The 22,361-nt window shown below is 40.9% G+C and overlaps 1 protein-coding gene across 5 annotated transcripts in view; it reads left to right on the plus strand.

Moving 5' to 3' along the window:
- The window catches only part of LOC116732693 (phosphatidylinositol-binding clathrin assembly protein), a 101,562-nt gene that overhangs the window by 32,577 nt on the left and 46,624 nt on the right, over window positions 1-22,361 (plus strand). For all 5 annotated transcript variants that reach the window (XM_032583015.1, XM_032583020.1, XM_032583016.1 and 2 more), the window contains exons 3-5: window positions 20,448-20,523; window positions 20,661-20,763; window positions 22,042-22,135. In XM_032583015.1, the coding sequence (XP_032438906.1) occupies window positions 20,448-20,523; window positions 20,661-20,763; window positions 22,042-22,135 (273 nt within the window). The remainder of the gene's footprint in view (window positions 1-20,447; window positions 20,524-20,660; window positions 20,764-22,041; window positions 22,136-22,361) is intronic.

The raw sequence follows: 22,361 nt of genomic DNA on the forward strand, positions 1-22,361 counted from the left end.
AAATGCTACCACGCTACATGGCCTTAAAAGCCTGTCTAAAGAAATAAGTCTTGAGTTTAGTCTTAAAGCTTAGTCAGAGGTGGTGCGGTGGTCTGGAGGGAGTTTGTTCCAGAGTCACGGTGCTGCCGCTGGAAAGGCCCTCTCACCCCGAAGCTTTGGCCTTGTTCTTGGGACATCTAATAAAAGCTGATTTGATGACCTCAGGGATCTCTCATGTACAGGAAGACCTAGAAGGTCACATAAATCTGGTGGGGCAAGGCCGATCAGAGCTTTAAAATCAGACGGTAAAACTTAAAAATCAGTTCCTCGATGGACAGGGTGCCAGCGTAAAGAAGGGCGAGTTGAAGTCGTCGTTGAGACTGAGGGACATGATAAACATGAAGTCCAAGATCATGTAAAGTTTATTACAATAATCGAGCCTAGAATTTGCAGACACGCGAATGGCCTTCTCTAAATTGGTGCGTTTAAAAAAAAAAAAAAAAAAAAAGATTTAACGCCAGTCAATCTGAGGTTGAAAAAACTTCCAGTCATTCTAATCTTTCTTGTGATCAACAGAAGAGTGTAGTGCTTAAGGAGCCAGCTGACTGGCAGTGTGAAGCTGTATTAATGGTACGATAAGGTTTAGAAGATTTGAAATGTTAACTCTTTAAAACCTGGTAAAAAGACCTTGCTTTAATGATTATCAACTGTGACGCTCAACACGCTCAGCTGTGTTATTTATGAGCCTCTAAATGGAAGTGACTCATAAATAAAATTATTTTAGTTTTACAAAAACTAAACCTATTCTAGACCTGGTTAGCAACAACCCTATTATTTTTTTAAAATTTGAAAACCTATTTTTGTCTTTTTAACCTTACGACCGTCTTCAGTACGGCCCGGTTCTTGTACAGACCGCAGTCTGTTCGGTTTGATGCGTTTGGCCTCCAGCTTCCTTTCGACGACAGCGGCAGAACTTAAAAGCATCGTCAGATCAGCTTGATAAGTTTCTGGTTGGAGCTCAGGGCTAAGCCGTACCACCACCTCTACCTTCCAGACATCATTACCGAACAGGCCCGCAAAGTGAAGTGAAAAGGAAAAGGGAGAAAGAAAGGAGATACTGACTGAGATTTTAAGCAACTTTAGTTCTGGGACTTTTTTTTTTCTCTTTCTTTCCCCCCATTTGGATTTGTTGTATATTTTAACTTCAGTCTGATGTCGGTCTGTTTCCCCAAGGAGTGGGTGTGGACACGCCACAGCTCTCCGTTCGTTGCGTGCCAGCCTGCTGAAACCGGAGGGTTGTTACGAGCGCAAACATTATGTAATCCTAACAGCCCTCTCCTTCTGATAAGAGATCTTTATCACAAACTGCAAAACAAAACAGCTCTGCTCTCGTGAAGACCACAAACAAAAACAAGACGAACCCCAACGCGAATGAAGTTGCCACACTTAAACAAGCGAGCCCCGGACGCCGACACGCCCCGCGAAGCGCATTCCTTTTAATTTCCTCCAATTTGGAGAAGCATTCCTTCCCTTTTTTAGACGGGAGTCCGCTCCAGTCCATGTTGCGTAACGGTTCCCTTTTGATGCCTGTCCGTTTTATTGCACCAACATACTGTAAATTTCCTCTGAAAAGAGGAAGAGCCGAGTGTGAGATTGTTGCAGCTGATCCAACCGAGCGCCAAAACAGCCACTGCTTTTAAATTTTTTATTTATTTATTTATTTGCTTTCGTTTTAGATGTTGTGTTGGTGCTTTGAGACCAAGCGGAGCCTTTGAATGATGACAGATAGATAAGCCGTGGTTCCCACAAACATGGCATTGTCGTGAGCTGTACCTCTATCGAAAAGGATTGCTCAGACTCTGGAAATTCCTGCAACCGTTTTTTTTTTTTTTTGATAAATGAAATCATGCTAAGTAGGTCACTGCAGCACAGCAGGAAGTGGCTGAGAGGTATTCCCGAACTGTCGGCTGATTTCTCTCCGAATCATCGCTGCAGATTGAACCTTTTGATTCTGTGTCATACTGTGCCTCCACACTGATTGTGGCGCTACACTAATTGCCTTCTTCGGCGTTCAGCAGCACCGGCAGCTGGTAATCGCTGCGTCTTACTGCGCTGATTGAGCTGCGATGGGTAATAACTAATCTGCTTTATTTAAGAGAAACCGTTGGGATCCTTTTCTCTTAATCTAGATTTATTGTTTACCATTTATTCTTTGATTTATTACCTGCTACAGGCTGGCGAATTTAAAGCAACGCATCAAATATTCCCATTCGCAGCTCAAACTGCTGCATTGTCCAATACGGGTTATTATTTCACCTGGCCTGTTGAAGGCAGATAAGCAAAGGTTTGAATACCAAACGTATATTGTGCAGTTCTATAATCTTGTTCTACAAATTAAAGGCACGAGGCCATGTAAGCATTAATAATTCAGCTGCCACGCGCATTTAAAATGCAGTATTTCATCGCCGTTGCACTGCTGCTGCACTTATTAAATGTAGGAGCTAACTAAGTGTGCAGTGCAGTAATTGAAAAATCTCGCAGCCTCGGTATGCTGCAGCTGGTTTCTGTTTCAGAGGCCGGTAAGTGATGATTCAGGCCGTGGCATGTTCTCATCAGGCCTGTCAGGACGGCGGTGCTGACCGAGGCTCCGGGGGGCCAGAGCATCCATTATTGTCGAGGCAAAGGGAAAAGAAGCCGGCAGTAAAATTTCCAAACTGCAGACCCTGGGAATTGGGGTCAACAGACTTTATATTTTCCTTAAGGTGGCGGTTTGTTGAACAAAACTTGGCCCAGAGCTCTGTCTGGTCAACTCTAATGGAAGTAGAGTGCAAAAAACAATAACGGAGAAAAGTCGTCATGTAGGCCACAGACAGCTTATCATGGAGGTGGATGATGAAGCAAAGCACTGGGTTTTTCCAACCAGGATGTCCATACATCCTTAAGAAGTCTTAAAATCATAAAAATGTAAGTTGCGTTCTGTGACTTGGGGCGATTACGGCTACCGCTAGCTAACTAGTTGTTTTGTCATGCCTAAAGTGTAAATTTATCCATTTTTTTGTGGATATATTTTATGTGCGATGCTACTTTCAATCTGTGCTAAACGCTTGTAAAACATGCAATTTTCTTTTGTACATTTCTGCAATGATACAGCTCTTAAATTTTATTTTCTAAATGGTCTTAAAGAAAATCTTAAATTTGAATTGGTAAAACGTGCAGAAACCCAGTCCAGCAGTTTGCATAAAGACTTTACTTGGTTATTTCCTGAAATTACATAGCCAAAACTTTGAGTTTCACTTCTTTTTCTTAAGACTTATAAATACTCACAGGGCTTCCAGGGATGAAGGAAATGCTTCAAAGAAATGACACAAGAATATGTGATGAGGAAGAAGAACACAGATTATTAGAGTGAAAGCAGTCGCCTATAAGGAACATCAGCGGAGGAAATGATTAACGTTCAACTTCAGACAACCAAGTTTGACCAAAAAAACAAAACAAAAAAAACAATCACCTGTTCAGCTAAAGACTCTAGTGGAGATCTTTGTATTTTTAATTTCTCTTTTAAAAATATTCCCCAAACATCACCAAGTTACCAGAACATTTTCTGTCTCAGGGAATCTTTAAATATCAGACTCTTAAGGGACAATTGACAGCAAGCCTTTAGAAGCTATCATATGGCTCATGTAAATTTCCCTCTGGGATTAATAAACTATATTCAGTCATTAATTAGCAGCTAGCATATGGTCTCCAGCTAGCTAGCTAGGTTCTTGCATGGCCATATGCCATGTGAGATGCACAAAGCTGTTGCCAGGAGACACAAAAAGACAGTTGAGGCTACCGGTAACAAGCTGCTAATACTTGCTAGCTAGCAAACAAAAGAGCCATTAGCATTTAGCATATAGGTCATTAGCAGCTAGCAGATCCCTCTCTAGGCTTTTGTCACGTGAGAAGCTCAAAGCTGCTGCCAAGAGCCACAAAAAGGCCCCAGAAACTTCACAGCTTGGGTTCTCTAAATGTTTTTTGTACGTTTGAAGTGATATCGGTTTTAAATTTTATTCATAATGGTCATAACAAGGTTTTAAAAAGACCTAAATTTGAAGTTGTGAAACCTGAATAAATGCTGTTACAGACACTCTTTGTCGGATCTGATTTTTGAAAAGAAAAATGGGCATAAGTTTCAGTTTGTAGATTTGCGACGCCCAGAAATGCAGGGAGGCTGAATATAAATGCATGCCACACTTTTCAGATTTTTATTTATTTAAAAAAAAATCCAGATGATGGTGACCTTCCAGCTCCCATCCGTTTCACTATTATTCAGTCCTTTGTGGTTGTCTGTCACATAAAATCCCATTCATGAAAGTTTTTCGGTTGTATTACAACATCTGAAAAAATGAAAGGCCTATGAATACCTTTGCAAAGCACTGTGTGCTGCTTTCTCTCCTGCTTGGACTACGCAGCTGCTTTAAATGCATCCAGTTTCCAGCTCATGTCCTCTCTAATGTATTCAGCTCTGGACTTTGAAAGAAAAAGAAAAAAAAGAATGGGGATTTGCCATTCAGAGCAAATAGCAGGTGAATTAAGTTTTAATATCTCGTCTTTGCCTCGGCTGCCGTATTCGTTAAAAGGTTTTCGGATGGTGATTGGAGTAATGGAGAGTTTTTAGTGGCTGTGTGCGGCAGGTATTGATGCTCGTTTAGTTTTTCACCTGCAGATTTTTTCTCTCCCCCCTCTCTGTTGGGTAACTCCCCGCTGGGACGGCTCAGTCGATGTCTTCGACGGCAGTTTTACTTTTGTGTTGCTATAAACCTTCTCTTCTGCTGCAATCTCACAAGAACATTGCTGAAGGATCAATTATCGCGTTTTAACTCCCTGGAGTTTCCAACAGACGGATTAATTTGAGGTTTCCACATGAACTAATGGCTGAAGTTTAAATTGTCCACTAACTACATGGAGGCGTTGCGATGAGAGCCCTGAACTGACTCCCCGTCTGGCCTTTGTGCCAGTTCTTATCGTTTGTCAGCTTGTTCCTGTCCTTCCAAATCTTTTTTTTTTTTTTTTTTGAAATCAAAGACCAGTATGTACCAAAAACAATCCAGCAGGAAATCTCAAACAATGACTGTGAGAGCCATTTTCCAGCCCCACTGCCTTTCTGGCTCCCCCCGAGGGAGCCGTCTGGATCCGTCCCCGGGGACCGTCCGGCGGTGCGAGGACCCGAGAACTGAACGGGGCCCCCGGAGAGACCGAGAGGAACTAATGGCAAATGGAAAGTCAGAGAGAGTGCAGCAGCCAGAAAGATGCCGTGTAAAACGGTACTGGAGATAAGTGCTGGAAGACGAGAGAATCGGGTCGTGTTCAGGTCAATGTTATTTTAAAATACGTATTTAAGGCTTAAAAGCACAAAATGTATCCCCTCCCCCCCAATAAAAAAAAAACCCAAAATAAAAAGTCATCCAGAACGACTTGAATTGTTGGAGGGAGATTTAATCCAATCAGATCTAATTTTAGTAATAATTCAGTCATAATTCAGTTTCACAACAATAAAAGTAAATGTTTGGGATGTTTGGGTTTTATTACGCCTTAACTTTTACTTCATTCTATCTCAGGATAATAAATTCTGATGGAAGAGACCTATGTGAACATGTATTTGATATGAAAAGTTTTAAATCATTACAGGCAAATCATTCTTTGTACCTCTTTCTCTTCTTTCTTTACTGTTGTTTTTGTCTCAGGAGCAACAAGGTTATTCGATTACTATCTGTGCAAGACCTTTTACCAAATTATTCTTATTGTCGCTCCTGTTTGGAAGTAATTTTCTTAGTTCCACAGACTGGGTTTTAAGATGGGGGAAGAGACTGAAAGAAGGATCTGTTAACTAAATATATATAAATTCATTCATCCAAGTAATAATTTCCATTTCAAAATCCAGAAGAAATAAAAATTCTTCCTTTCCACAACAAACAGCTGTTGTCATTGCAGCCATCCAAAAAATAAAATGTTTTTCAAATTAAAATTCTTACTAGCAGAAACTTTTTAACAAAACTCATGTTTCAAATTTAAATTAAGAGATGGGTATGTTTTTGATTAGATCTTAAGATGGCTTGCCATACACATTTAAAGCTTCATTCAAAATGAGCTGTTTTAGGTTCTGTTGTCACTTTAAATCCAGTTGGCCACACCCCCCTCCTACTCAACATTTACAAACAGATGTGGAGTTACACAACTGTACATCTTTGATGAGCATTAGTAAAGCCTCCTGCACAACCAACAAGAATGCAGCAAGTAGTTTCAGGACGGTAAGTCGGCAACAAATCACTTGTCTTTTCCAGCAGGCGTTGTGCAACGCATACAGCGGGAAAACCAGCTGACCAAATATGCTGGAGCTCAATTTGGGTTGCTAGGTAACGGTGCAGTGCCTGTAGGCTGTTACTTAACAATCAGGAGGATTTTTGAAATGCTTCATTTTCCAGACACTAAAAAATATTAACTTTTTGCCAAAACAACCAACCCAAGCGTTTGGGTTGTTTTTAGTAGTAAAAAGCCAAATGGAGATACAAAAATTATTTAACTTATTTTTTTAGCATTGAACTGTCCCTTTACGGTGAAGAGTGATGGCGCCTTAACTGAAAGCATCATAAAGGGACTTTTCTCTGTGACCTCCAAGCTGTAGCCAACACAAAAGCTGAGATTTCCACATCAATCATTGAAAATCAACAGCTTGGCCTTCGCTTAAGCCTCCGGTTTTTATCAACACCTTAACTTCTAGCTGATCCCGAAGGAATCACATTTCAGGCTTCTCCCTAAGCTCTCACGTGAAGAGAAACATTCACAGCTTTCTGTTTTTTTCTCACTTTGCTTAGAGACCGCCTAAATCTTCCCCAGACCTTAATGTACCCTCTCACACAATGCTGTGAAACCCTTTTTTTTTTTTTTAAATGAGTTTGTTTTCAAGGGCATGCTGGAAAAAAAAAGAAAAAACTACTACCCATCATCCTTTTCTTCCTCTGTGCAGAGCAGTTCTAAGTGCCAGAAGGGGGAAATTACAGTGTGATTGATTGTGACTCGGTGCATAAGGAATCAGGATAGAGAGCTGTGGTTCTGTACATCCAAACCTCAGGCTGGGAAAGGGGGCGAGTGAGACGGGGGGTGGGATGTGTAAGGGAGTCGTTCAGGACGCGAGGGGAGACTGGCACGGTTGGGCGAGGACACCGGCAAAACCGCTGACGACGGCAGGACGCGGCGCTTTTCTTTCTTGTCCCACAAAATGTTTCCGCGGAGGGGGGGAAGAAAAAGAAGTGATTTCAGGCAGAGGCTGCATGGGCACAACACTGGTCGCTGTGAAAGTTGCAGCCCATTTGTTTCGTTGACGTCACAGGAGCATCGCCGCACTCCCTCTGCACCTTTTTTTGGGGGGGGGGGGGGGGGGTTGGGAGGGAGGAAAGCGATTGGGGGCACAGGCAGAGGAACAGATTAAAATGAAAATTGTGCGTTTTGTAGGTGTCCGAGTGGAAGAACGCAAGGAGGGAATAAATAGGTGTAGAAAGTGCTAACGCAGGCGCTCCCGGCCAAAGGAGGATGTTGTTTGCTTGAGCCGGTGTTCAAGGAGGTCACCGTGACTCTTAGCAGCGGTCGCCGATGGTAATTGGGAAAAGCCTAAATGGTGTCGTCGCACACGTGTTTTACGTCCACTGCTGGAACAGAAACGGAAACGACTAGCAGCACACAGAAGAAGATGGATGTGCATAAAGATACCTGCTTTTTAACTTCAGAATATCCTGTCGTTACTAAGTGAAAACTTCATCAGCTGTCACATTTCTAAAAAATCCACATGAGCAAGAAAACAGATTATTATTCAATGATGGAATAAAATTTTTTTTGTTTTGTTTTTTGTTCCTTTCTCACTGAGCTCAGCAGGCGCCACAGGATATTAGCCTGCTGGGTCCTACAAGCCAAACAGATTCTCCCAGTCAGAGGGGTTTGCATACTGGTTTTGCATTCGCTTTTTAAAATGGGCAACTTCTAGTGCCAAGTATTCATGCCATCTGAACCTTGTCATATTTTGTAACCTTATCGTCACAAACTTCAATGTATTTTACCTGGATTTCATGTGATGGACCAAACCAAAGTAGTGAATAATTGTGTAGTGGAAGAAAAATAGTGCATCATATTGACAGAGGAGGGAATGTCAAAGTTTGGATTTTGTGTAAAAAGTTGTGCTTGTGACTGTACTAATGAGCGCTGCAATCCTAGATTCCCGACAGTAGCTGTTGTTTTGTCATGTTTCAGACTACAAATGTCACTTTTAGACTAGGGTTGAAACGATGAGTCATGATGAATCGATTATTGAAATAATCTCCAACTAATTTAGTAACTGTATACAGACTCTGAAAATGTGCATTTCCTGAAAGGACAACACCTTCAGAGCTGTAATTAAGCCAAAACTGTACAAAGATACACTGCCTGGCCAAAAAAAAAGTCGCCACCTGGATTTAACTAAGCAAATAGGTACAAGCCTCCTATTGGATAAGTACTGCATAGGCGATTATCTTTCAGCTGGCAACAAGTTATTTAACCCCAGCTGATGCAATGAGTAACTCCTCATTTCTTAAACTACCATGGCAAAAGACACATCCTGTGGTCGTGGAAAAGACGTTAGTCTGTTTAAGAAGGGCCAAATCATTGGCATGCATCAAGCAGAGAAAACATCTAAGGAGATTGCAGAAACTACTAGAATTGGGTTAAGAACTGTCCAACGCATCATTAAAAACTGGAAGGATGGTGGGGAACCATCGTCTTCCAGGAAGAAATGTGATCGGAAAAAAATCCTGAATGATCGTGATCGGCGATTACTTAAACGTTTGGTCAAATCAAATCGAAGAAAAACAACAGCAGAACTCAGGAGTATGTTTAATTGTGAACGCAAAAGCATTTCCACACGCACAATGCGAAGGGAACTCAAGGGGTTGGGATTGAACAGCTGTGTAGCCGTAAGAAAACCTCTAATCAGTAAGGCTAACCAGAAAAAAAGGCTTCAGTTTGCTAGGGAGCATAAAGATTGGACTCTGGAGGAATGGAAGAGGGTCATGTGGTCTGATGAGTCCAGATTTACCCTGTTCCAGAGTGATGGGCGCATCAGGGTAAGAAGAGAGGCAGGTGAAGTGATGCACCCATCATGCCTAGTGCCTACTGTACAAGCCTGTGGGGGCAGTGCTATGATCTGGGGTTGCTGCAGTTGGTCAGGTCTAGGTTCAGCAACATTGTGTGCCCAAAGAATGAGGTCAGCTGACTACCTGAATATACTGAATGACCAGGTTATTCCATCAATGGATTTTGTCTTCCCAAATGGAACGGACATATTCCAAGATGACAATGCCAGGATTCATGGGGCTCACATTGTGAAAGAGTGGTTCAGGGAGCATGAGACATCTTTTTCACACATGGATTGGCCACCACAGAGTCCAGACCTTAACCCCATTGAGAATCTTTGGGATGTGCTGGAGAAGGCTTTGCGCAGTGGTCAGACTCTCCCATCATCAATACAAGATCTTGGTTAAAGATTAATGCAACACTGGATGGAAATAAATCTTGTGACACTGCAGAAGCTTATTGAAACAATGCCACAGCGAATGCAGGCTGTACTCAAAGCTAAAGGCGGTCCAACAAAATATTAGAGAGTGTGACCATTTTTTGGTGGCGACTTTTTTTTTGGCCAGGCAGTGTATATACATTTTGCATTTAGGATAATAATCAAGAAGCCTTCTTCCCAAAATTTCTCAAGTGGAATATTTTGAGCTTAATCTAATTAAAATTCTTTAAAGAAAACAAAAACCCTCTTCAAAACGCCTTTTGCTGTCCAATTATTAAACAATTAGTGCAAAAAATGAATCAATTATTCTTACTTAAAAAAGGGAGCTGAATTATTTATTTGCATCTATTAATGTAATTCTAATCTTGTTTTAAAAAAAAGCTTCAGTGGTCAAATGTGAAACCTGAAGAATGTTGCAATTTAAAAACAGATTACTTGATTAATCATCCGAATAATCGATTACTAAAATATTTGTTAGTTGCATCCCTATTCAAAATAGAGATGCAACTCTCCTGTGCTCCGTGTGAAAACCCTGTAACAGACACAGATGTATTTTGCCTTAAAATACATCTTGGCATTTTAAGGCAAAATCTTAAAATACGGATCAACCATTTTTTTCCAAACGGTTGATCCGTTTTGGTTTAATCCAACACCTTTCACTTATCTCGCTATTTCTGACAGGAAACATTCTTGCTGCTTTTTATTTTCCATATCTTTTCTTCTCCCGCAGTGAACCCTGCTGTGGCAGGCGGGGGGCCGGTGCTGCCAGTGAATTAATAATGACGCTCGGACTAATCCACAGAATGTGGAGTGTTTCCAGTCATATAGGGCAGTGTGAATTCTATTTCAGAAGTTATGGGGGTGTTTTTACCCGTAAGGTGCTCTTTGTTTCATGTTGGGTTTTTGTTTTTTGTAGTTGTAGGCTCTACTTGTGAGATGTTGCTCTTCAAGGCTGTCCTCAAGTGTCAGGTTTAATTAGAAGAACACTAATTAACTCTGTGGGTAGCGCTAGTATCCATAATTGAACCCAAACCCTTAAATCTACTGTACCACTGTATTAACATTGTGGTGAATTGCCAAAACTGGCATGTTTTTTGTAGAATTGTAGAGAACAACATAGTATTTATTGAAACAAACAAATCTTTTTCAGCTCAGAAGTTCAAACGGGGGCAAGCATATTCATCGCATTAACAAAGAATGTTGTGGAGTGTGACTTGCTATCTAAAAATACTTAAAACACCTAAAAGATAGCATTTTGATTGGGATATGCTGCTGCAAGTTGAAACTGCAACAAATGCAGTTTCATAGCCACAGTGTTGTGGTTCACAAACTGGTCACTCTTTAAACCAGTACAGGAACCATTTAGCTTTCTTCTGCTAAGTGACCATGTCATACAAAGCAGCTGAAGTTCTTTGTGTTTTAACGTAGAAGATTCTTGACACAGCCGAGAAAAAGCAACTCAAGTGAACAGTTGCTGCGCTAGAGCTATAAACGGCGTTCTGTCAGAGCCTTGAGGTAGAAATGTGGAACGTGTCCAGGCCAACTGAGACTTGGAGAGTACTCCTTTTCAAACAAGAGCCAGTGAAGTGGTTCCACATCTGCTCTGGAGCTGATATAGATAAATCGTTTTTTGTTTTTTTTTTCTCCACAGTGGTCCTCCACATAATGCTTCAAAACACTAGAATGACTCTGAAATTATATTTTAGATGTGGTAGTTACAGTGACTTAATGGCATGGCTGTGAAAGAGCAAGCCAGTTCTTCGAAGGTAGTAGAGCTGAACCAGATATGAATAGATTTAATAGTGCGATACTCTGTATTCATGGACTTTATTGCCCAGCCCTAACCATGTAGAGCACTGTTGTTAAGCTAAACCACTGCAGAGCACTTAGTACTGATAAAGCACATTGGTAAAAATTAATGTGCCTAACAAAGTATTCAATTTAATCTTATTGCAGAATGTAAATACATGCCGTCAAAATTACTTGTTAAATGAATAAATAACATGTTTGAAAGCAAGTGAAAGTACCTTCAAGTGTTTTTTGGTGGGTGTTGGCATACAAATGGTGGCACTGATGGGAGCACTGTTTTGCAGTTCCTCAAGGTAGGATTGGTCGACAACTATGGTATTTTCTTAGAACATTGTTTAGTGATGGTGTTATACTATAAGCCAGAGCTGAACAGGGGGAGTTATGCAATGCGTTTGAGACTAAACTTTACAGATGAATATCACTACAGAGCCCCAACATTTGAAACCTAGAGTGAGTGAATATCTGTGGTGCAACGTAACATCCCGGCAAGGTGATGGGTAAAAAAAAACCCCAAGTGCCTGTGTTGCTAAACTAGCATGCTCTTATTGTTGCTGCTGTTGCAGTTTGGTTAATTATATGGCATTAAAAATAAGATTTCATAAAGAGAATGAAAAAAACTCACACTTCAGTGACTGTAGACCTGGGCCTCATTTAGATACCCTGTTCTGTAAAGCATAGAAATAAAACGAAAACATTTTCTTCAACCAAGTTAGATGATAGAGTATAAAGTGTAGATGTTCTGGTTCGATAATAGTGGGACATTTTGTACGTAACAACAACTAGATCTGTATGGTTCAATGAAGCACTTAAAAGAAAGAGAGATAGAAATGGCGATATATCATAACAAATTAAATATTAGTTTAACAAAATCACCATATAAATCACACATATGCTCTTATGTTACAAAATTACATAAGTCCTACTGAAATGTTGCAGCAAGGACCCCATATTTTATATTATTCTATGCTATGCAGATTCTCTGTCTGTGCTGATAAAAAATGTATCTCTATAAGCTTAGCAAACAACAGTAACACGTAGTTTCTGATTAATTCATGTAATAATTATTTAATGTCTTGGGTGCACTCCTAAAGCACTGAAGCACTTAAAGATGGCCAGTTCTATAAAAATAAAAGCATCATTTGGACTGTGCTGGAATTTTTTCAGAACTTTTTTTACTTTTTCAAAATAAAATTACTTTAAAAACTGCGGGGGCTGTTTCGGTAAATCAAACCTCTGTTAAACTCTGTGACAGCTATAGTTTGTGGTTTGTGTGTAAAGGTAAAACAATGCGGTCATGGTGGTGCACAACCAAACTGGACTAGGAGGGGGGAAAAAACGTGTACAGGTTTCAAATGACTCATGTGGCCGCATCCCTGGCCCAGCAGACAGACTCATTCACCAGCAAGATGCAGCAGCTCCCTGGAGGGCTGCAGCCTACACACCATTAGCCTCATCACCTTCTGGGCTCAGAACCACACGTGGAAACGTTTTGCTGCAGCAGCGTGTGCGCACTCCTCAAAATGTTTAAATATAGACGTTCATCCTTAATCCCATTGTCCTCAGCACCCATCCAGCTTCACATCGCAACCGCTTCCTTCACACTTTGATCGGATTCAGAAGCTAAACGGTTGATTGCGTAAGAGAGAGTAGAAATGAGGAAGAAGAAGGCGGGGGGAGGAGGAAGTGGAACAATCCCAGGCTGGATTTAGACGAGTTAAACAGCAGCTTGTGTGTACATATTTGGTTCTACCTTCTCGCATACCTGTGGCTTCGTGCGTACGGTTGCGTTATGTTTGTGTGCGTCTCTGTTTGCACAAGGGCTGGTTTCATTCAGCGAGGCCTCGTCACGACTCATTCTTCTTACGTGAGTCACCACACTTCAGTAGAAGTCTGTTCAGAAGTCTGTTCAGTAGAAGTCTGGTGATTTAGTTCATGCAGGCACTGTTTGGACTGTGGACACAAATAATTTGCCTGTGGACTCTCTGACCCCCCTTTAGGACATGAGTCTCCCTTCCTGGCGCATCCCCGTTCCATGTAAACAGGCCCGTGACTGTTTTGTCTCCTCTAATTTGTTAGCGGGGATTATTTTTAGCCCTCCACGATAAGATCTAGACTGCCTTTTCATTCAGCTGTAGTATTGTTAACCAAGACAGGGAATCTCATAACTTATAGGCTTGTGGGCCCGCTTTGAAAGCAGAGAGAAATTTTCTCTGCCAAGATCAATAATTCCTGTGCTGGTGGTTGTTCATTGACTCTGCGTACACAGTGGCAGGTCCAAAGAGAGTTGAGCAGTAACTGTTTGAGCTTCCCTTTTTATTATCTAACGTGATGTCAGCAGGCTTCACAGGATACACTCATGTTTACGTACGTCTTGGACTTTTTTTTTCTTTTTTTAAAGAAAAAAGGGAGCAGAGATGAAAGAATCCCAAACTGAGCCAGATCAGATTTTTAGGATAGCTATTGGACTTCAGCTTAGATGTAAAATTTATTGCCGCTTTCAGGGATAAAAGGATTATAGAAAAATATTTCATTAGAACAAGTAGCAGAACATAAAAAATTTAGAAAATGTGTTGAGTTACGTTCTTTTAACAAGACACTCGTAAAGCGAGTCGACCTCAGCCTCATGGTGTTGCCATTGGCAGTTTTTCTACCAAACCGGTTCCAGTTGTAAATTGGTATCGCTTGATTAACAACAGTTCTTTTCATTGCCATGGCCACTTCTCTGGCTTTAACACCAATAAACTCACCAATAAAGCACCTCAGGAGCAAGGGACTTATGGACTATTATATTATTGCTGTGTATTTTGGCATACCCTCTCAATGAGTTTAAGCTCTGACCTTTAACCTTTCTCCAGAAGCTAAAAATCGAAAAACATATGAAGAATCAAAAATTTTGATTGGATGTTCATATAGACGCAATATTGCGGCTCCAGTTTGGCTGTCGAGTTGTAGAAACCAAACTGATTCCTTTGTAGAACCAACTAAGAACCAGTTTTACAACCAACTCTGGCTAAGTACCAGACCTGCTATGGAGGAAAATCCCCATCAGAGCTGCCGTGGATGCTGTAACAGAATCAATTTGACCAGTGGATGTTAAGTGATAAGTAGTGATGTCACTTGGTGGTTCAATGTCGGAAACGTTGAGTGACTTGTAAGCAGTTGAGTTGGCCTAATTTTTGAGACAATATCAACAATTCAGTTAGCTCAATATAGTTGAAAAACAATTTGCCACCTCCTTTTAGACATACTTTGCATTAATTTAGTGTTTAATGCTACTAGCTGAATTCAGTCATAAGCTCCCTAAGGACATTAAGGTACGCACAAGTTGCCTACGTGTGCATTAGCTGAAAGCTGACATAGGATGAGGGGTTGAAGTTGGGCTACCACTGTTACACCCCTAAAGGCACCCGCATGAACGCGTACGACAATGTGTGGAGGTCCACTCTTCCTGGAGGTGGACTCAAAACAGACGTCCACCGGACATTTCCTCATAACAATACATTTTTACGACCACGTATTTTGTGTCGCACAATAAACTGCTCGGTGTTAAACAGTGTTCACATCAGACTATTTTGTATGCAATACCGAGTTTGTAAGGTTGAGAGTCGATGCAACCAGTTGCAAGGATGCAAATAAGCCAGACTGGCACTTTTTTCTAGGCTCCCAACTAATTCATCAAACTTGCTAGAATCCATTCTGATTGTGGGAAATTGAGGAATTTGTCACGGGACACGTAGACAATCTGCACGCTCAACTAGGAAATCTCAACCCTCTTCGGACAGTGTGCGCGGAGTTCGTGGGGCTGACAAAATACACGCACATTGAGTACCTTTAATCACCAAGAGAGTGATTAAAGGCTCACTCTCTGGGAGTGATGGTGTCAAGATCAGCTGCAATGGTGAGTCGGTGTCAAGCAAGGAGCAGAAAGAACAGCATGCCATGGTGTGACGTCATCTTTGCTTCGAATGCAAATGACTGGGCAAAAAGCTAGAGCAAAATATTTTGTTACGCTTTATTTAAATTTTTTAAAGAGAAATCAGAATTGGATCAGTCGGTATCGGCATGTTAGACCTTTGAAAAGACTGAAGTCAAGCGGGCAGGCTAAACATAAACCAGTCGTAGAATTCAGACTCAGATTGAGTGCCTCGGTTTATCTTCAGTTCACTGAGCATTGAAATGGTCTGCTCTGGCAAGGCCTGGGCTTCCCCTCATTATAACCTCTGACAGGTGACGTTAGTTACTATGGTAGCTACCAACTTGTGCAGTTTTGAAACAGAGTTAGGATAAGAGGCAGATTTGGTCAAAAGCTAGATGCTGGTAGCACTGCTGTATGTATAGCTATTTTTCACAGCTGAAGCTAGGAGAGGCATCTTCACGCATCAATAATGTATGAGGTTGTTCTCCAATATGCTAACATGAATTATTTTACAAGCCGAGCCGACCTGTTTCTCCTTCTCCCCCAGCCTCCTCACCCTGAGGACTCTGTACATCTTGTTTTTGTCTCCCGCTTTGGCTCCCCTTCTATTCTCAGACCCCTTTTCTCAAAAAATCTGAATCTTCTCTCAGAAGTGTGTCTTCTCCTCCTTTGCTGAATAATCTGGGGCTCAGCGGGTTTCTGAGTCTCCCTATGTGTTTTCCCTCCACATCTCTGTGCTCCTTTATAGATTTTCTCCTTTTTAACCACATCCATGTGTAGTGTGTGCGCACCCAGCGCCTCCGCCTTTGTGCGCTATGCTAAGGGAGAAAACACAGATTCTTGTTAGATAGGATGGGGATTTTGATGAGGAAGAGAACTGTCAGCACACAAGAAGAGGCAGAAAATCCAAACTTGTGAAGTCTTGAGTTTTTTCTTTTAAATATTTCTGACTCTTCTCGTTTGTTTTTTTGTTTTTTATCTGTGACCATCTCTAAGCTTCTCCATCCTCACTGGGGTTTGCCACACTAATCTTGTAGTATTCAAAGCACATTAGCGCATTCTGCTGTGTGGCAGTTTAAAAGCTGAACCCTTTTTATTTTTGAAAAACAGCAATTTGACAGCCATTTAACAAGCAACAACACAGAGCCTTCAGCCATGTAAGTGTCTTAGTAAAGCTCGATCTGGGCAGAGTCGTGATCTGAGCTAAATGTTAACATCACCATGGCAACTTGCTCTAAAAACATGCAGAATTTAGGCGGGTAAGATTGTCGTTCATTGCTACCACTTCGCTCTTGAGCACCTTGACATTTGCTAATTAGCTTCGAGCATAAAAACTTCAATAGGTTCTTTTATTTCTGCAGATTTCTAGTGAAGGACATTCACATCACTAACGTTTACTGGACACAGATGGAGTGGAGGGTATGACGGGTTGTCGGTGTCTATCCATACATACAGAAAAAAGGTTGATGTAAATGAAAGACATGCCTTTCACCAGAATGGTAAACAGTAGCTGAGAAATCTCAGAGCTTCGTCACCGGAGGCCAAGCCGTTGGCAGAGTTCAATAATGAAGCAGCTGTATTTCTTTTAGCTGCAGCCTCATATTCTGAGTTTGCTTTGAAAATATCTTTTGGTGTTATCATGGGGTATGAGTGTCGGGGGAGATTTACAGCGATAAACTATGATTGATGATGTTGAGAAACCTCAACTAGTCAAACGCGAATTAAAATGAATGTTTTTTTCCTTTCTTGGAGTGTATCTGAGAAATCTAAAAGAAAATGCAGTTTGGAAGGCTAAATGCTACTGGACACGCTAGTGAACCAGAAGTGATCCACGCCACTGAACCGCCATCTTGGTAAGCGTAGATGAACCATGGCTTCCAGACAAACAAAAAGAAATTTATATTGACAAAGATATATCAACAAAATCACTGTTGTCGGGATCGACCCAAGACAGAGAATGTGGTGTTCATTGTTGTCATAGCAACTGTCATGAAGGTTAGTTACGGATACCTACCAAGATGGTTGCCAACTTGGTTCCTGCAAGTGTGACGTCACATATGAACCATGTATTGGCTGGCGTTTGCAGAGGAGCCAATCCAAGAGCAGCTCTTATATTCCTTGTCGCTGATTGGCTGTAGAGCAGAGGTGAGGAAGACGATAGATGTTAGCTTTTGCGGTAGTGCTAAAACTGTTCCCATTGTTTATATCAATGCATATTTGGCGTTTGAACTATTAAAACAGATAGTTGTAGATGTTTTTAAAGGGATTCTCAAGTACTCACAGATTTCAACTGTTAGTGTCCAGCTGTGGCCCCCACAAATATCCCCACTGTGATATGATTGGGATTTTCAACATTTGTTTCTAGCTAAAGGTATCTTTTCCTATTTGTACATTAAATCATCATTGATGCTATTTCTTAAATTTAAATATTTACTTTAATGCAGTTTGGCTCATGCTAAGTCGCTATGGCTATGTATCATAATTATAATATACCATATTATACCATAATTAAAAAAACTAGGCTATATGTCTAGTTTTCAGTGGCTTATCTCAACTTAGTTGATTCATTTTTTTTAAGGCAGCTGTACCGAAGATTGGTACACGCACTTAAATTTTAAAGCTAAAACTTTTCATTTGTTTTGATGGAGTTTTTTTTTTTTCCATCTTTATTTTACATCACCTCTTCTGTAAATCCATACAGCGTATACCCTTACGTTTCATCACTCCTGTCGATTATTGAGCGGTGTCAACCCTGAGGTAAAGCAAACATTTTTTTGTTCACCCAGCATTTATAGCAACCTCCACTCCAACTGTCCCTGTTGTATTTAATTTTAAATTATCGTCCGCTTGTGAAATCGTTTTTCCCCCCTCTCTCTCAGACAGCACCTATGTAGACACAAGAAAAGGACAAGAACAAAATCCCATTCTTTCTGCCTTTTTAAACAGTCCCAGAGGCCTTGGAACAGTCAGTGCAGCTGATTTCCAACAAACATGCCCGCAAGCATTTTTTTGTGCTTATAATCACACACACACACACACACGCACACACACACACACACACACACACGGTCCTTACATCCTCCAACCAGTCAGTGAGTGCTAGTTCCCTGCCAGATTTGCAACTGGCAAATGCGCAATTCTCAAATCATCTTAAGTCAGCCGGACGCGGTCCGCCTTAAAGTTTAAGACTGGGTTTCTGGAAGCCCGAGGCCAGAGCTCCCATCGCTGTGGACGACCGCCAAGACCCATTCCACAGTGCTCTGCTGGTCGGAGAAGTGAGGAGGACGATGTAGCGAAGATGCTCTCAAGAGATGAAACGCGAGTCGGTCATTAATCTTCGGAGACAGAGTCCAGGCTACGTCTTAAATCATTTCAGTCTAAAGTTCAAGTCAAGCCTGTTGCCGGTTTGATTTCTAAACGATATTTAAAATCTAACTGCACTACAACTAAAACAGGAGTTGTTTTCTTCAAATTGTTGCAGAATTTTACAAATTTTCCTCATCCACTACTGTGGTTTTGAGGTGCTGAAAAGATGGAAGTTGAAACGCTACAATCTGGCTCATAAAGAATGTACACGTTAGCTGTCTTTCAGCGGGGTTTCATCTGGCTAAACATCTCAGTATCATGAAGGATTTATATATTTTCAGGGACTCACTGACAGCATTTTACCCTGTTATTCCCTCACAGTTTTTCTCCTAAAAACTTGAGGTGTTTTGAGAAATCAACCGACTCTAATTGAACAATCTTCAGCTTGCCTAGTGCTGACCTGGGTCCGGCCACATGGAAACTCCCATATATCAACGCTGACTTTTTGTGCTGAAGTCAACACTTTTTGTTTTAAAAGTTGTTGTGGAGAGGAGAAGAAGACTGAACACTGATTATTTTCGGCGTTTGGAAAGAAGTCGGAAATGTAAGGAGCTATTTCAAAGGTAGCAATTTTCTCATCCCCCATGTGGGCTTTTCATTCAGACGGCTACTTTTAAGCAGGGATTGATGCTTTAGCAGATAACAGGAACACTAAGGTATTGCATTAATTCTCTGTTTTCTCCTTTCTTTCATGGAAAATGCTGATGGACAGAATGTCCGCCTCTTTAAAAGTCTTAAATTTATCTAATATCAGGGCCTTAAAACATCTTAAATTAAAGAAAATTAACACACTTATCACAAGTCTTACATTCCTTAGTGGTAGGACTCTTCAATCTCATATATTCTATATAGTTATTTTTTTTCTAATGGGACTTTTATATCAGGCAAAGGTTTGAGTCGTGCGCAAGCATCTTCACTTACTATGTTCTGTGACTCAAGGTGGTTAAGGCTACTGGTAATGAGCTGCTAGTAAGCTAGCAAGCAAACAAACAAGCCATTAGCAGCTAGATTTTGGCTCTCTTGCTAGCTAGCTAGCAAAGAAAAAAGCCATTAGCAGTTAGCGTATAACTGTCTAGCTTGCTGTCTAGCCATACGCCATGTGAGAAGCACAAAGCTGCTACATAGAGGCACAAAAATACCCTAGAAATTTCCATTTTGGTCCTCTGCATTTGTTTTTTTGCAGCTCATGATACAGGCCTTAAATTGAACTCATAAAAAAAGTTTTAATTGGGAGCTGGTGAAACCTCCAGAAACCCTGGACTGAGTCTTTGTTCTTAGAAAAAAAATTTCTTCTACAGCAATACCTGTTTACGCTTAACAATGCTATCGCTGAGATGCTTAAGTTAAAAGTCTGATTAAAATTCAATTTAGATTAAATTGGCTAATTTAGGGCTACTGCTGGTTTGAGAGGAGATGCTAGAAAACACAGCCAACGTGCTGGGATAAACATCGTCAGGAAAATAGGATGTAAAACGCTTCCATCACCTGTTCAGCGACATCAGATCTATCAAAGCGAGCAAAGCTGTGTTTAAAACTGGCCCTGGAGAGACGGCAGCAGCGGAGAGAGATTTATATAAACAAGGGTTCTAGAGGCTATGAATGATTGATCACTGCGAATTCTCATCTCAGTTGTATTCAGCAATGTTTTTGTTTTTCACCCCCCCCCCCCCCCCCCCCCCCTCAACCCAAATCATAAATAAATGAATGTGCAGCTGTTTGAGTTTGGTTTGGTTTAACAAATCTGAAATGTTCACTTTGTTTAAAGACGTCTTCCCGTTTTGTCCTTCAACGTTTCAGCGTTTCATCCAGTACCTGGCCTCCAGAAACACTCTGTTCAACCTCAGCAACTTCTTGGATAAGGGAGCTCTGCAAGGTAAGAGCCTTCATTTTTGTACAAATGTCACCACTCCGTGCAATTATGTCTAATATTTTCACAAATGGGATGGATAAACATCCAAGGGTATAAAGATAAAACGGATGAAGTTGGCTTAAAACTATATAATCTTTCAGGTTACGACATGTCAACCTTCATCAGACGATACAGTCGCTACCTGAATGAAAAGGCCATGTCCTACAGACTGGTGGCTGTGGATTTCACCAAGATGAAGAGAGGGTATGTTTAAAATGAGCTTAATAATTTACATTGTGATGAATAGTATTTTATTTATTTATGGTTTTGGTTGTGTTGGACAAATCGTGTGTTGTAGGTAGCGCTGGGCAATATGACTAAAAAATAAAATCACATTTTTTTGCGTACAAGATCCAATTTAATTGATTTCTTTCCCCCCCTCTTTATTTTCTAAAATAAATAAAGATGGAATTTTACCAGAAGAACATCTTAAAATTACAAAACGAAAACTTGTTTTAATGAGAAAGTCATTGGCTCAGTTGTTTCAAAGTTCTGCTGCTAATAATTTGATGTTGATGTATTAAGGATATTTCCTTCTCTGTAAAACTGATACCAAATTATATCTTCATAAGATGATCAACATTCCTCATTTCAATTTTTTGGTATTTTCTAGTGTTGGAGTTCTCATAAGATTACCACTTTATTCTGTTAATATTAGAACTTTACTTGTATTATTTCAACTTTACTGCCATACGACTGTATTCTTGTAATATTACAGCTTCATTCTCATAAGTAAAAAAAAAGAAGAGAGAAATAAGTAGGTTGGGCCTTTGTTGACCTGAATTCAACGTCCTAATAAACAGAATCTGTCAAATAGGCTTGTCAAACAAAATGGCCGCCCTGGATGTGCAGACATCACTCTGAACTATGTAAACCCAAGGAGTGCATTGGTGGATAAAAAAGATCCAGATTTTTTGAAATGTTAACCTTTGAAGACCAAAGAAATGTATTAATTTATAAAACTGATGTATCGCCCACACATAGTTACAAGTGCACGACTTAGATGAGTGCGGTGAAGGGCTCAGAGTGTCCGCCATTAAACGTGAAGAAAACAGAGCTAAGTTTGTGTGCTGCTGAAACGGCTTTGAAACGAGGCCACCAAACTTTCACGCTGAGTCCTAATCTTAATCATTGCTAACGATCTCTCAGCCAGGAAGCGAACCTCCTCTTTTCCTCCAAGCTCTGAAAAACGCCCACTGTTTGAGAGTTAATAGAAGCTGGAGGAAGCTGCGGTTTAAAAATAAGTGGCTGCGTGTTTCTACAAGGTCATATCAGGAAGACCTGTGTCAGACTTCGAAGCCAAGTCTCGTTATTTTTTTACCATAACGCGCGTTCCCAGACGTTAGTTTCGAGCTTTGCACCACCATCAGAAACAAGATTAGAGAGGAAAACTCTGGTTTACTCTCTCGCATTTCTACCAACGTCTGCATAGGTTTCCTCCTCAAGCTCTCGCCTGTAACCGTGTGCTTCCTGTTTTGTCAGTGTCGACGGCGTGATGCGCACCATGAACGCAGAGAAGCTCATCAAGACTCTGCCCATCATCCAGAACCAGCTGGACGCTCTGCTGGACTTTCAGGTATCTGCAGATTCAATTAGCCAGAACCGGAATCGAGAACTTTGAGATCTATGGACGTAGTGGTCACATTTTAGGGTGTGTAGAGCTTCAAAGGCTGATAAAAATGGAGGGATCTCATTTGAATGCAGAATAAGCACGTTATTCTGTGGCTGTTTTTATGTTTAAGCATTATGTTTCCAACAGCCAACTAGGGGAGGAAAAAGGATGTTATCTGGTGAAAGATCTT

This window comes from Xiphophorus hellerii, chromosome 14 (genome assembly GCF_003331165.1).
Source record: "Xiphophorus hellerii strain 12219 chromosome 14, Xiphophorus_hellerii-4.1, whole genome shotgun sequence".
Lineage (NCBI taxonomy): Eukaryota > Metazoa > Chordata > Actinopteri > Cyprinodontiformes > Poeciliidae > Xiphophorus > Xiphophorus hellerii.